Source organism: Pagrus major, chromosome 9 (assembly GCF_040436345.1).
Source record: "Pagrus major chromosome 9, Pma_NU_1.0".
In the NCBI taxonomy this organism is placed as follows: Eukaryota; Metazoa; Chordata; class Actinopteri; order Spariformes; family Sparidae; genus Pagrus; species Pagrus major.
Genome location: NC_133223.1, coordinates 11,426,635 through 11,439,308, shown reverse-complemented (window position 1 = coordinate 11,439,308; position 12,674 = coordinate 11,426,635). Strand labels below are relative to the sequence as shown.

At 39.0% G+C, this 12,674-nt stretch overlaps 1 protein-coding gene across 1 annotated transcript in view; it reads right to left on the bottom strand.

Annotated features, from left to right (window-relative positions):
• Positions 1-12,674, bottom strand: part of nalcn (sodium leak channel, non-selective) — an 80,949-nt gene extending 68,275 nt beyond the window's left edge. Inside the window, exons 1-9 of the mRNA XM_073473909.1 lie at positions 12,633-12,674; positions 11,720-11,860; positions 10,851-11,033; positions 8,603-8,686; positions 8,315-8,454; positions 8,079-8,207; positions 2,901-3,052; positions 1,428-1,570; positions 1,014-1,118 (exon numbers count right to left, since the gene is read on the bottom strand). Coding sequence (XP_073330010.1) covers positions 1,014-1,118; positions 1,428-1,570; positions 2,901-3,052; positions 8,079-8,207; positions 8,315-8,454; positions 8,603-8,686; positions 10,851-11,033; positions 11,720-11,860; positions 12,633-12,674 — 1,119 coding nt within the window. The remainder of the gene's footprint in view (positions 1-1,013; positions 1,119-1,427; positions 1,571-2,900; positions 3,053-8,078; positions 8,208-8,314; positions 8,455-8,602; positions 8,687-10,850; positions 11,034-11,719; positions 11,861-12,632) is intronic.

Sequence of the window (12,674 nt, the reverse complement as noted above, 5' to 3'; positions counted from 1 at the left end):
TGTGATCATGACATTAATTGTTCATCCATGGCATATAGCCACACCAGTCTAATGCCCCGCACCCTGGTCATCTCCAAAAAAGTCCATCCCTTGTTCAAGAGTTCTGTTCTAGAGGTGGTGCAATGCATAGTGTGAGTGTGAGTCCTCTTTCCTCAGAGAGTTGACATTTCAAATCACAAGGACTGTATGAACCAAGCCTTTGCCCACCACCTGTGTACCTGCTTCTCAGGTGGCTGAATAATTCTGACTAATCTGCCTAATTAAAGCAGTTTTGTTGATTCTCCCGGCCCCTAAGGACAAAAGTGGTATGAGCACCTCTGCCGTCTGTCATAAATATGATGATCTGACAAGCATGTGCATCTCTTCTGAAAGTGAGTGAAAGAAAGACAAAACTTGTTTTTTAAACACAGTTGATGCAGGAGGCTTAGCAATGAGGTTATTGTATCTTTTTATGTAAGATTAGTAATTGTAATATGAGGACGGTGAAACAAAGTAAAGTCAATTCATCTTAAGCATCCCACCATAAAAAAATTTTTTTCGTTTTATGACTTATCCAAACCGGATAAATCCAAATCCGACTGGTGACGAGCATTAAGAAGAACTCTTTTTTTGATGTTATGTAGGTCATATAGAAGCATCAGTATTAATTTAAAACTGTTATGGCCTATTATTATTGAGGCAGTTTTATCTTATAGCTAACATCGTGTGGTCTATGGGCCTTAAGCCAATTTTGATGTTAGTTGAGGTATTTATTGATGATCATGCACTCTTGCACCCTTAATAAAGCCATTCCTGTCAAAATGTGTTTGTGTCCATTCCTTTGATTCTTCAGAATTCATGCAACATTGATGAACTGAATTTTGATGAATGAACAGATTTTATTTTTGCGCTGTGTACCAAGATGACCAGCGTTCAACAAATGTTTAGAATCAAGTCAGTTTTAGGCATCACACAATGTTGTCCGTGTGGCACAACTTTGTCAGCTTGTTTATCTGTGAGTGTGATGGTTGTACCTGTGTTGTAGCAGTAGAGGTGGTGCTGCTCCTTGAGCCCCACATCTGCTGAAACTGCACTCTGATCTCAGCGAAAGTCTCGATGATGACTGCAATGAACACATTCTGGAAAAGAGAAAAATACAGAGCGAGTGACAGAGAGACAGTGAGAGAGAAAGAATGTTGTGACAATTTAAAATAAATGACTAAGTGCAGGTTCATCTCTTGGCTTCCTTTCACTATAAGTGACGTGACATTCATTCTCTCATTAGCCAGAGAACATTCTACTAACAAGGGGAAATCGTTATGTTTTTCAGTGAAAGATTAAGTTATGTCAATTAACCAAAACCTTTCAGTGTTCAGCCATCCCCTGTTGCCATGCTGTGGGAGCTGAAAGCATTTTGAAAAGTGCAGTAGTGAGATACTGGCTCTCACCTTGACGAGCCATGCCAAGAAGAAGATGAGAGTTATAAAGTAGAAGTAGGAGCGCCAGCGAGGAAAACTGTCAATGGCTCTGTACATGAGGAACACCCAGCCCTCCTGTGATGCAGCCTCATACACAGTAAAGATACTGGTACCTAAAGGAAGGCAGGCAGAGGAGTCAGTGACATGAAAAGCAGACGCTGTTATTGAAACAAGTGTCAGTATTGGTCTTTTGCTTAACACAGCCAAGGTCCATGAGCCTCACATCAATTATCATGCTTCCCTTCAGACTAAGCCTTTCGGAAAAGACAATACCTTGAGTCTCTCTTTTTATCTATAATGAATGGACATTTTCTGACAGGTTACAGGATGAAAAATAAAGGAATCCTTTCATATGCTCATAGTTCCCTTTATTACAATGACACGCCTTAAAGTTTGGCAGACTGATTAATCTGATGAAATTATCTTTGATGCATGTCTTTGTCACTGTCACTGACAAATTTGGTGAGATGTAGCTAATTAAGATAAATTCTGTTGCTTGGCCAATCTAAAAAATGAAATTCTTGGCTGTTTTCTCCTTAATGTGCTCTCCGCAAATGAACTGTCTGTAATTTTAACACTCAGCCAAAGATGATTTAATCGGGATAGAAACACCACTCCAACTGTTTAAAACGACTGTAAGTAAACCGTGTCCTTGTCTTTCTGTACATAATTTTAAGAGCGGTAACCAGCAGCTGACAGCAGCTGTCAAGTGTAACTGAGTTAAGTTAAGTTGTAGCTGGAAGATCAGTCGCAGCAGTTGGAATCTTCCAATTTAACCATTAATTAAGCATATCCTATCATTGTTTTACAATTATAGTCTTAACAGCTCTGAATGGGCGCCACAGGGATTCTGGGTATCGGGGCTAGAATTAGTTACTAAGCTATCACAGTTTCTGTATTTTCATGAATGGCCTATTCCTTCTGTATGGATGACAATAAGAACAGTACATCTCAATCCTCAGTAAACTAATTTTTGGAGAGTTTTCCGACAATGCACTTCAAGCTTCACTAGAAGACACTAAAACATAGATGAATATCTATAGTGTTTTGATAGACCATCACATGTAGGCTGCAAATGGCACTGAATGTGCTATAATCCAGTCTAGAATGTCTAAATTAAAGTACTGTTTACTGTGAAGCACTCACTCTCCTTCACGGCTATCTACAGATTAGGGCGCTGCACTGTGCACTGACACTGGATTTAAGAACCATTCAGCTGATAAGAATGCAGGATACTGCTGAATGACGCAACTTCGTGCCAAAGCCGGCACATACAGCACATTAGTTCTCACACAGAGTCATTCTTTCACATTTCTAAACAAAATATACTATAAATTAATATGTGAAAAATAAAGGAAAACATAAAGCACTTCATGGAATTGGATGTGTTTGTTGTTACAGACAGACAGTTTGAATGAAGAAATATTAGCGTCCAGTTCATACCCAGTTCATTGAAGCCACTATAGCCGAGCTCCTGTCGGCTGAGGCCCAGCTCTTCCAGGTCCACACATTTGAAGCCATAAGGACACTGATAGCCCTCCCCATCAGGAGAACAATGGGTATCTGGGATGGCCAAGCTGTTCCATGTCACTTCACTGACCAAAAGAAAAACAGGAAAAAAATTACTCAGTGGTATGTGTGCAGTGTTGTCATGGTTTAGGTTTTTGGTTAGTCATTTCTCGTTTTATCTTGTAGATTATATCCTCATGTATCATGTTTTACTTTCCGCGTCCTGTCTTTGTATTGCACAGGCAATATTAACCTGTGTATGTTTGCATCGTATTTGCCTGAGCGCACACACATATAGAGTACATACACACATTGCCCCTCCTCCCTCTCTCCCTGTCTCCCTGTCTTTTAGCCACAGGTGTTATTCCAGGAGCTGCTTGATTCCTCTAATGAAAATTAATGCCTTCAAATTGGCTGCCCAGACATTCATCCAAATTGTTTATTAAGGGGTACAGGATCAGAGGGGATAATTTATTGCACTATCACAAAGGGCAATCAGAGGCATAGTGATGAATCCCGATAAAGCAAATTATACTGGGCTGAATAATACCACTCTGTCTTATCAAAGAAATCGCTCTCTTGATGACAAAAGGGAGACAAATGAAGCCTCAAATGAGAGACCAAATGTCCAGTAATAACGTGATATTAATAATTTGGTGAGTGAAATGAAAATCAAAACATGTCAGTGATAAGAAATTATTTATGGTTGGTTTTTCTGAATTGCTAACTTGATCGAACCAAGATTAATTTGTAAAGCTTTGCATAATTGAAGATGTGAGGTTCTGTCAATAACCTCTGGCCAGCTCAGCTACCAACCACCTCTTTTTGACACACGATATTCAGAATCAGTGGGTTCAGCACATGAAGGAACATACTAACATACAATTTGAAATCAAACTAAATAATATGTTTTTTTATGTCATGTCATGAGACATGCCTACATCCGTTATAATTTTACTATTACATTAATTGGTTAAAATATCTAATAACTTTAACAATGATCAAGCATTCATTTGTTTACACTGTAGCAATAATTTGTCTTTTTTTAAAAAAAAAGCGAAAAAGATTTTTGTATTTAGAATAGCCCTCAAACACACATACCACAATGTCCCTTTAAAGAAATCTACAAAACACAAATGTCATCCTCATGTTCAGTACATCTAATCCATACTGCACATCTGTACATCTATGAATGTCATTCATGCAATGAACTTAAATAGCGATGAGGTCAATTGCAGAAATCTTGACATTCAGAAGAGGAGACCCTACTCTGTTCACAAATCCAAAGCCATTTTCATCTAATATCCATAGCAGAAAATGTCTCCCCTGCTATTTTTTCCCCAATTTCAATCAAATCCCGTGTGTCTCAAAAGCGAGGGAGCTTTGACTTTGTGCCAAGGGCAGATAGAGATTAGACACATCAGTCCTCGTGTGACATATTTCTAAAATATCCCATTAGAAGCATGTATATATGAGGGATTTAGAAAAATCACAGCAGCAAACAAATTAGATACGCAGCTGCCACGCCACTTTTGGAATGATGATATAGAGAAATGTCAGAGCTACAAACGTGAGAATGTCGAGAGCTATCTCTCCTGTTACTAATGGTCAATGTATGCAGTGTCCCTAGGGTGCTTAGGCACACAATCAGTAAGGAGAGATAGATGGGTACTGTTGAGCAGGGATGAGCTTAATACACAGGCTGAACAATGTAGGAAATTTTAATTATTATAATTAGTGTTAGCTCTCCCTGCAGCCTGGGGCTTTAGCCATGATGGTCGCTTCCCCCATTTTTTCTGTTCTCTGTATCATACCATCATCATCCTCAAGTGAAATATTCAATTCCAATTCAAAAACCTTAATAAATACGTTTAAATACATTGATTGATTTTGTAACATACTGTCACACCTCCCCAATACCACATATTTCCTAATGTTGATACCCATGGGTTTTTATAGAATTTTAACATTTAAAATACTGTTAATTTCCCTTTAATTAAAATTAGACACCTAAAATTAAAGACAACTAAAACGTAGGGTCCTTAAATTAAACACCAATGAGTATTTTAATTGAATAATTTAACAATTTTCCCCTGAAAAATGCTACAATGTGACCATAGTGTATGTTCTCACCTGCCCACAAGAATATGCTGATCTGGAGTTCAGCATATTCTTGCAGCAGGAAACACAACAACTCAAACACTGTTAATTACAAGCTTTGTGATGAATTAATCGAAATTCATCACATATGCCAAAATTTGCCATAAGCATTTAAAAGTATTTAAAAGCAAATGTATTTTGCTAGATGACTGAATCAATAATAAATAGACATTTTAAACTTCAAAAGGAGGTGATATTTTAAGCTTGTAGTACTCCGATGGTTTTTGCTGCGTAAGTTGCATATAACGGTGCTCCTGTCAACAGTTCAATTTGGGTGTTTTTTGAAGTCCCACTTCAGTGTGTTTTGGTATTTTTATTGTTTTACAATTTTTGACAAATAACTTAATTTTGTGATCAAACTTTAAAAAAATCAAGCTGTCGCTAAAATGGGATGGACGACAGTAGAATCTGGAACTTTTATGTCATCCACCAAGCTTTGCCTCTGGTGTTAAAGAGTGGTGTGGCTCCTTTAAGAACAGAGCAATTTATAGTGAGTGAGTGGAGAGCTCAGAGCGCCCTGCTTATATCCATGCTATCTGTATCTGTGCTATCCATGCTAATGATGTTTATCATACTGAAACGACAGTGTCTGGTAGGGATGGTATAACATCCGACTATTAACCACAGCCCATTCTTGGTTTGATAAAGAATGTTAACCATTTAACAGTTGGAAACACTGGCTGGAGTGGGATCTTTCCATTCAGTATGCTCAGCAGCATTTAATAATAATAATAATAATACATTTTATTTGTACAGCGCTTTTAAAAACTCTCAAAGACACTTTACAAGAATAGAATACATACAAGAATACATAAAATCAAGTGCATGGTGCATAAAATCAAGTGCATGGTGCGATAAAGGAGAAATATGTAGAAAAAGAACAATGTATGAAGGATATGGATCTGTGTAGGTTTTTAGGGAGAACAGGTTGAGGACAACAGACAGCTACGGGTGCAAATGAAAAGCGGATTTGAAGAGGTGGGTTTTGAGTAATGACTTGAAGGTGGATGAGTCTGGGCAGTCGCGGATGTGTTTGGGGAGGGAATTCCAGAGGGAGGGGGCAGCAATGGAGAAGGCTCTGTCCCCCCAGGTACGGTGCTTGGTCCTGAGGGGGGGTGAGAGAAGGTTAGCGTCTGAGGATCTGAGGTTTCGAGAAGGAGTGTGGTGTTGGAGCATGTCCGTGAGGTAGGGAGGGGCCTGGTTGTGGAGGGCTTTATGGGTGAGTAGGAGGAGCTTGAAGTTGATTCGGTGTGGGACAGGGAGCCAGTGAAGGTTTTGGAGTACGGGGCTGATATGTTCACGGGAGCGGGTGTGGGTGAGGAGGCGGGCATTTAGTTATCTGCCTCCATCATGTTTACAAAGCTGCTGTGGAACGTGTTCAGTGACATAAGGTCAAGGGGCGTCATAAAGCGCGATTCATCCGCGTTATTTTTATTTTAACAGTTTATTTTTTCTGTAATTAATTAATCGAAATTAACGCATTATTTTGACAGCCCTGAAAAAAAAACCTGACCAAAACAGCTGAATACTGGGTAAGACAGAATATTGTGCAGAGCTGCTGCTCCACATAAAAAAAGCCAATTTAATGTGTGAGGCCACTGCTTAGACGGTCACACCAAACTGATCACACAAGATGAGAGGCTGTCAGGATGTGTCAGACTCAGCTCAGCAGGTGACAGTTACTGACTGATCAAGCTGACCCATCATTGATTTGCTTTGCAGTGATTAATTAAAGCAGGATGTCACAGCGTGGTGCGTAAACAGGACACCATTTGAAGTTTTTTGCAAGAGGGAAATATTGTTGGGTCTGTCAGTTACACAAACCTGAGAGGGGGGCAAGTAACGAGGCCAGACAAGTACGAGGTGGATGCTTCTTTGAAGTTTCTTATTCCACACACTGTTCTATCTTTGTCTTTTGTTGTACAAGAAGATCCATTTTCATAACATATCCTATATCCAATATCCTAAAGGGGTTGCCAAAGCTTTATTTCTGTTAGAAATATAAGAAATGGTAGACTATGAAATAAATACAAAAGAGCCCAAAAGAATAAATAATATATTGGATATATGATATGTAACATTGGCATTTGGATTGTGCAGACCCTTAGCAGTGTTTTGCATGGGCAGATTGTAAAACAAGCTAAGTGATTACTCTCATTATCAATAAATCTGCCAATTATTTTACAATTGTTTTAACTGTTTCATCCATAAATTGTCATAAAAACAAAATGACATCTTCAAATTGCTTCTTTTGTGCAACCAACAGTCCAAAACCCAAAGATTCTTTATTCACTGTCATAAAGAAAAGTAGTAAATCCTTACAGTTAAGAAGCTGGAACCAGCAAATGTTTGACATTTAAGCTCGAAAAATGACTGGAACAATTAATCAGTTGACAAAATAATAGGAAATTAATTGTTTTTCGTTTGTTTTAGCCATTAATCAACTAACTTTTGCAGCTTTACAAGCTACCAGCTCTGAAAACCAACCTCATTAACTAACAAGTAACATATACTAGTGAGCACATAGTCTGCAGGAAAAACTCTCAACACTGATGATTGAGCCGACAGCACATTTCATATTTCATAGTAGCAGTAGTCATGGGCTATTTATGTTTTGATCAAATATGCTTGCAAGTGAATTACCTTTGATGGACTTTGATACCCTGTAATGCACCGATTAAATGTCTGGCTGAATGCATTCAGGCTAGCATATATCAGTACCTTGTGTTTGTACTAATGCAGCTTTGCTTTGATGTTTTTCACTAAATGTTGGCCCTAGTCCATATACTTAAAAACAGACACTCAATCTACATATCCTCTAGCTTCTAAAGTCACTTCCATAAAAGCAAGGAAAGACGGCCTCCATCATTGCAACTAAAAATGTTAATTAAAGAGCCACAGGATGACAGTTCAGTCACACTGCTTAGTTGAAACAGGTAACTTGGATCTTACTTTTTCTGTGTTTCATTTGTAACGCAGTGATGGTTGAATGTTCCAAACATTTGAACTCCCAGAATTCCATAAAGCAGGAGGAAAAACAGCAGGAAGATGGAGACACTCCAGATCTGTTCTCCTGATCGCCTGTAAAGCAGAAGAGTTGAGAATGGCACATATAAATGCTATATTTTTTTCAGGTAGAACTTTGACACATAACATATTAAAGAGAAATACTCATGACAGTTTTGTACTTCAGAATGTTAGTGATGCGGGAGCGAGGAAGCTCAAAGCGGAAGTAGATCCTGAAGGCCCGGATCATAATGAGCGCTCGGGGTATCCTCAACATTCCCCATGGAGACATCTGATCCACAAGCTCTGCTATTTCAAACACCTAAAAGATAGAAATGGATAGTGGTTGAGGTCAAAACCGGCTTCTAGAATTTAACTTTCTGACGTCAAGCTGTACAAGAATGGAATTTGGAATTTGAAAAAGAATGGCAATTGCAGAAAAACTTGTAATAAGAAATGTTGCAATATACCTGCAGCACCAGGGACACCCAGATGAAAAACACCATGAATCCATCAAACACACACCAGCGATCCTTGACATAGGAGTTATCCCCCTGTGCAGAGAGAAGCAGAGCGAGAGGAGACATCAACGGTGAGACAAAAAGGTCAAAAAAGAGAAAAATTGGAAAAGAAGAGCAGGAGCAAGAAATATCAACATGAATAAATATACAACTGAATATGAACATCTTCACTATCCAAGGCCATATTTTTCAACAAAGCTGATGTTTTCTACCAATTAGAAAACATCCTGTCATATTTTCAGGCTTTAATAATGCTAGCCCTCGTGGTTCTGAAAATTACCCATAAGTGCACACCATCGCCTCCTGAAAATCTGCCACAGAAGCTTTTATCGTGATAGCCTTCATGTGAAACAGTAATGGTATAGCAATGTTCGAGGAAAACAAAACAAACTGAATCTGTGTCCATTTTGACAGAACACAATATTCAAACAGCCGCATTTTTAAAATGATAAGACTAAAATGATTAAGCCCCAGAAGTGTGAACAAACTGAAATGTCATGGGGCCTGCAAAAATGGGCAGCTTAATTACCACTTACAGAGAGAGTCTGTAAGAAGCTCTTAGGGGGTCAGTCTTCCACAGGAAGCTGCAAATAGGAGGGTGTGTTTGAAAACACTCTACCATGTTGGATCACACACTGACAAGAGCAAAAGCATGCAATTACTTTACCAGGCTATGGGGATCATTTGTTTTGTGTGGGCACTTTCATGAACTGGCAACAAAATACAACGTTCCGGTGTCCATAACTGAGGTTATAGACATGTCAAATACATCCACTCTCATCCATATTTAAGTACCTAATGATTTAAAATTTAGAAACCTAGAAATGTGCGATGAGTGTATCACGTTGAATTTGACCTCTCCATTTAACAGACAAAGCTTGGATTTATCTGCCTTAAAAAACTAAAAGAAACATTGCAAGAACGAAAAGAAGAAGAAATGTTCACGCTTTCACGCTATTGTCATGCACTGGAGGACAATTCTCCTCCGGTGCCTCCCTGCTTGTTATCCTTGATTTGACAATTAAGCTGTCCACACTTTTTATGGCAGTAATTACGGGCCTTTCATCTGCCAGCTGTCTGTTCCTGGATGCTTCTATAGAACATTATCTGTCTACCTAGGATTTGAATTGTGTTGATTCATCTGAATTTACAGCTAATTACTACTAGTGAGGATGAATTTAAAGTGTGACTAAAATCCCACGCAGCACAAAAAGGCCACACCCCGGAATATTATCGACTGAGATGACGGACCAATATGTGGTCAATCCAAGTGTAAACCCACTGTGACGTCACCCATTGGATTGTTGACTACTGTTCTGAAGCCTCAAGTTTGGTCATATGTGATCATATTTGGAAAAGAGGGTGAAGCTGGGGAGGATATGTGTTGCTACACCTCTATCCCAATTGGATCTGACTCAGGACACAGGCACACCATAGTAGCGACTTGTCAATCACAAGGTAGACACGCCATAAAGCATATGCATTGTCGTTTGTACTCGAAAAGCCACTATGATTTACAAAATGAACATCATGATGTACTGAATAAGACTGAGACCATACTGTTTATTGAGGCACTTAATCAAGTGATAAGTAGGGTCTTTTTTTCATAAGCATACATACATCTGACTTCTTTTGGTGGTGGAGACACCCTCTGCTGACTATTAGAAAGAATACAGGTTGAAAGCACTTCAACATTACCTTCACTTTTCAGACCTGGAAGCTTCATCCATGTTATACAGTCAATGCGTCAATCAGGTCTCTACTTGGTCAGTGGATATTGGGGTTCACTTTGTCCTTGTCCACTAAATTTTGCAAAAACTGGCTAAAAAGTTATGTCTATACTGAAGATGAACTCTTCAGTGTCCCTTTTTTGAGATACATACTGCTAGCCCACAAATACAAGGATCGAAAGGAAAACAATGCCCACATAAACAGATTAGAAAAAAAAAAACATCCTGTCTATCAAAAAACTATTTATTTTCAGAAATTCACCCAATGGATCAGTGGGGTGTCATTTGTGAGTAGTTTCAAAGTCACAATGAAACAGCATTTTACTCTTACGTTTGTAGTATTTTGTGTTTCTTTTGTTGGTATTTATTGTGTCAGTATTGTGGAACAAAAAATGGTGTCACTATTTTTTAAAACTTGTTGTCACCTAACTTTGGTAATGTCATAATGTAACCATGTCAGCAGCTACCTTGATGATTCCTCTGATGTGCATCTTGGCAATCATCTCAGCGGTGTAGAGGAACATGAGCAGTGTGTCCAGAGTGAACGTCACATACTGCAACGGAGGGTAATGCTCAAATGTCTTGGGGGTGTTCATACACACAGAGATGACACTGATGATGGCACAGGCCCGCAGAAGAGTGTGCACCCACTGGAGGAAGAGGACAAAAGAAGAAATAACGGTGCTTAAAAAGGATATTGTTATATTCTTCGCTGTCAAGCTTTATTAATATTCTCGCCATATTTTTAGAAACAAATTATGAAGGGAGATACATCAGCAAGTGTGACTTAAAGGGGCAGTTCAACCCAAATAGGCGGTATCCTTCTCTCCAACATAATACAACTAGATAGCACTCTTGTGGTGCTCAAAGCACCCAAAAAAAAATACATTTGAAAAACTCAAATCACAATGGCTCTTTCTAGAAATCCTTACCTCGTTACTCAAGGTAATCCACAGACCTTGTTGTGAGTAGTTTCATGTAGGAAACAAATTTCTTTCTACTGAAAAAAACCTGCCAACTGTATCACTGCGCTTAGGGAACTATTCCTCAGTTGGCAATTGCCTTTCAGCATAAAGAAAATAGTTTGTACATGAAACTGCTCACAACAAGCTCTGTAGATCTTCAGTAACCGGGTTGTGATTTCTGGAAAGAGACATTGCTGTTGAGTTAGAGTGCCATCTGGTTCCATTATATTTGAGAGAAGGCACACATCTCTAAGGCTGATTTCTCCAAAACTCAGCAACTCACACCAAAATAATCTAGATGGATAAAGAGCACTACAGGTAAGAGAAAATAAATGTGTTGTATTAACACACATGCAAGTTAGTACACTTACTGGTTTATTGATCCAGAAGATGTCAGCACTGTCTGCGAGGGTCTCATCCGGCCCAAAGTCGGTCATGGGCTGGGCCTCGACCCGTGAGCTCTGTTTCCTCTTCAGCATGCTGGGGCTTGCTGTGCTATACAGAGAGTGGATCTGACAGAGAGAGGAAGGCGGACCACACAGTGACCAAAGCTACATGAGGAACAGGAGAACACTCTGGCTGCATCCAAGTCTGGGCAGTGGAAGTTCTATTTTTTTATAACTTCAATCATGTGTATTATAATCTAAATAAATAAATATTAATGTGTACTTAATGCAGTACACACAGTACTCAGAGGCGAGGCACTTTTTCTGGCAGATATGGCCACTTTAACAGTAAATGAGTTATACCATAGCACTTCTTAAACAAATGAATAACTGTACAAAGCTTAGCCAATACTTAAATATAGTATTAAATAAAATGTGTATCAATAGTGTCTTTTGGATGTAACTGAATGTAGTGTTAAGCCTTATTATTCTGTGATGTGCATTCAGCAAAATAAACTACCCTGACTTGAATTGCCAGAACGGGATATGTACTTTAGAATTAAACATGTGTTGCATTGTTGAATGGCCACCGTGATACACAACGTAGCACACATGGAACACAGGACAAGTGTATCCACATAGGAACAGCTCCAGTAACTTACCATTTGAAAAGATCACAAGTGATCTTCATCATACTGGACACCAAGGTGCCAGTAGATTAAGCTTTGCAACTTACTGTACAGTGTGACGTGGTGTGATCTGGTGTTACCTGTGTGTGTCCATGATTGTATATATGTTTGTGTGCACGTGTGAATGCAGAAAAAACAAAAGTGTACAGGCTGTTTCTGACATAAGAACACAAGAAATGACACTCTGAATGGAGACAAAGCGCACATACCAAAGGGAAAAGTAAAGCTGAAATTGCTCCAGCACTGCACAT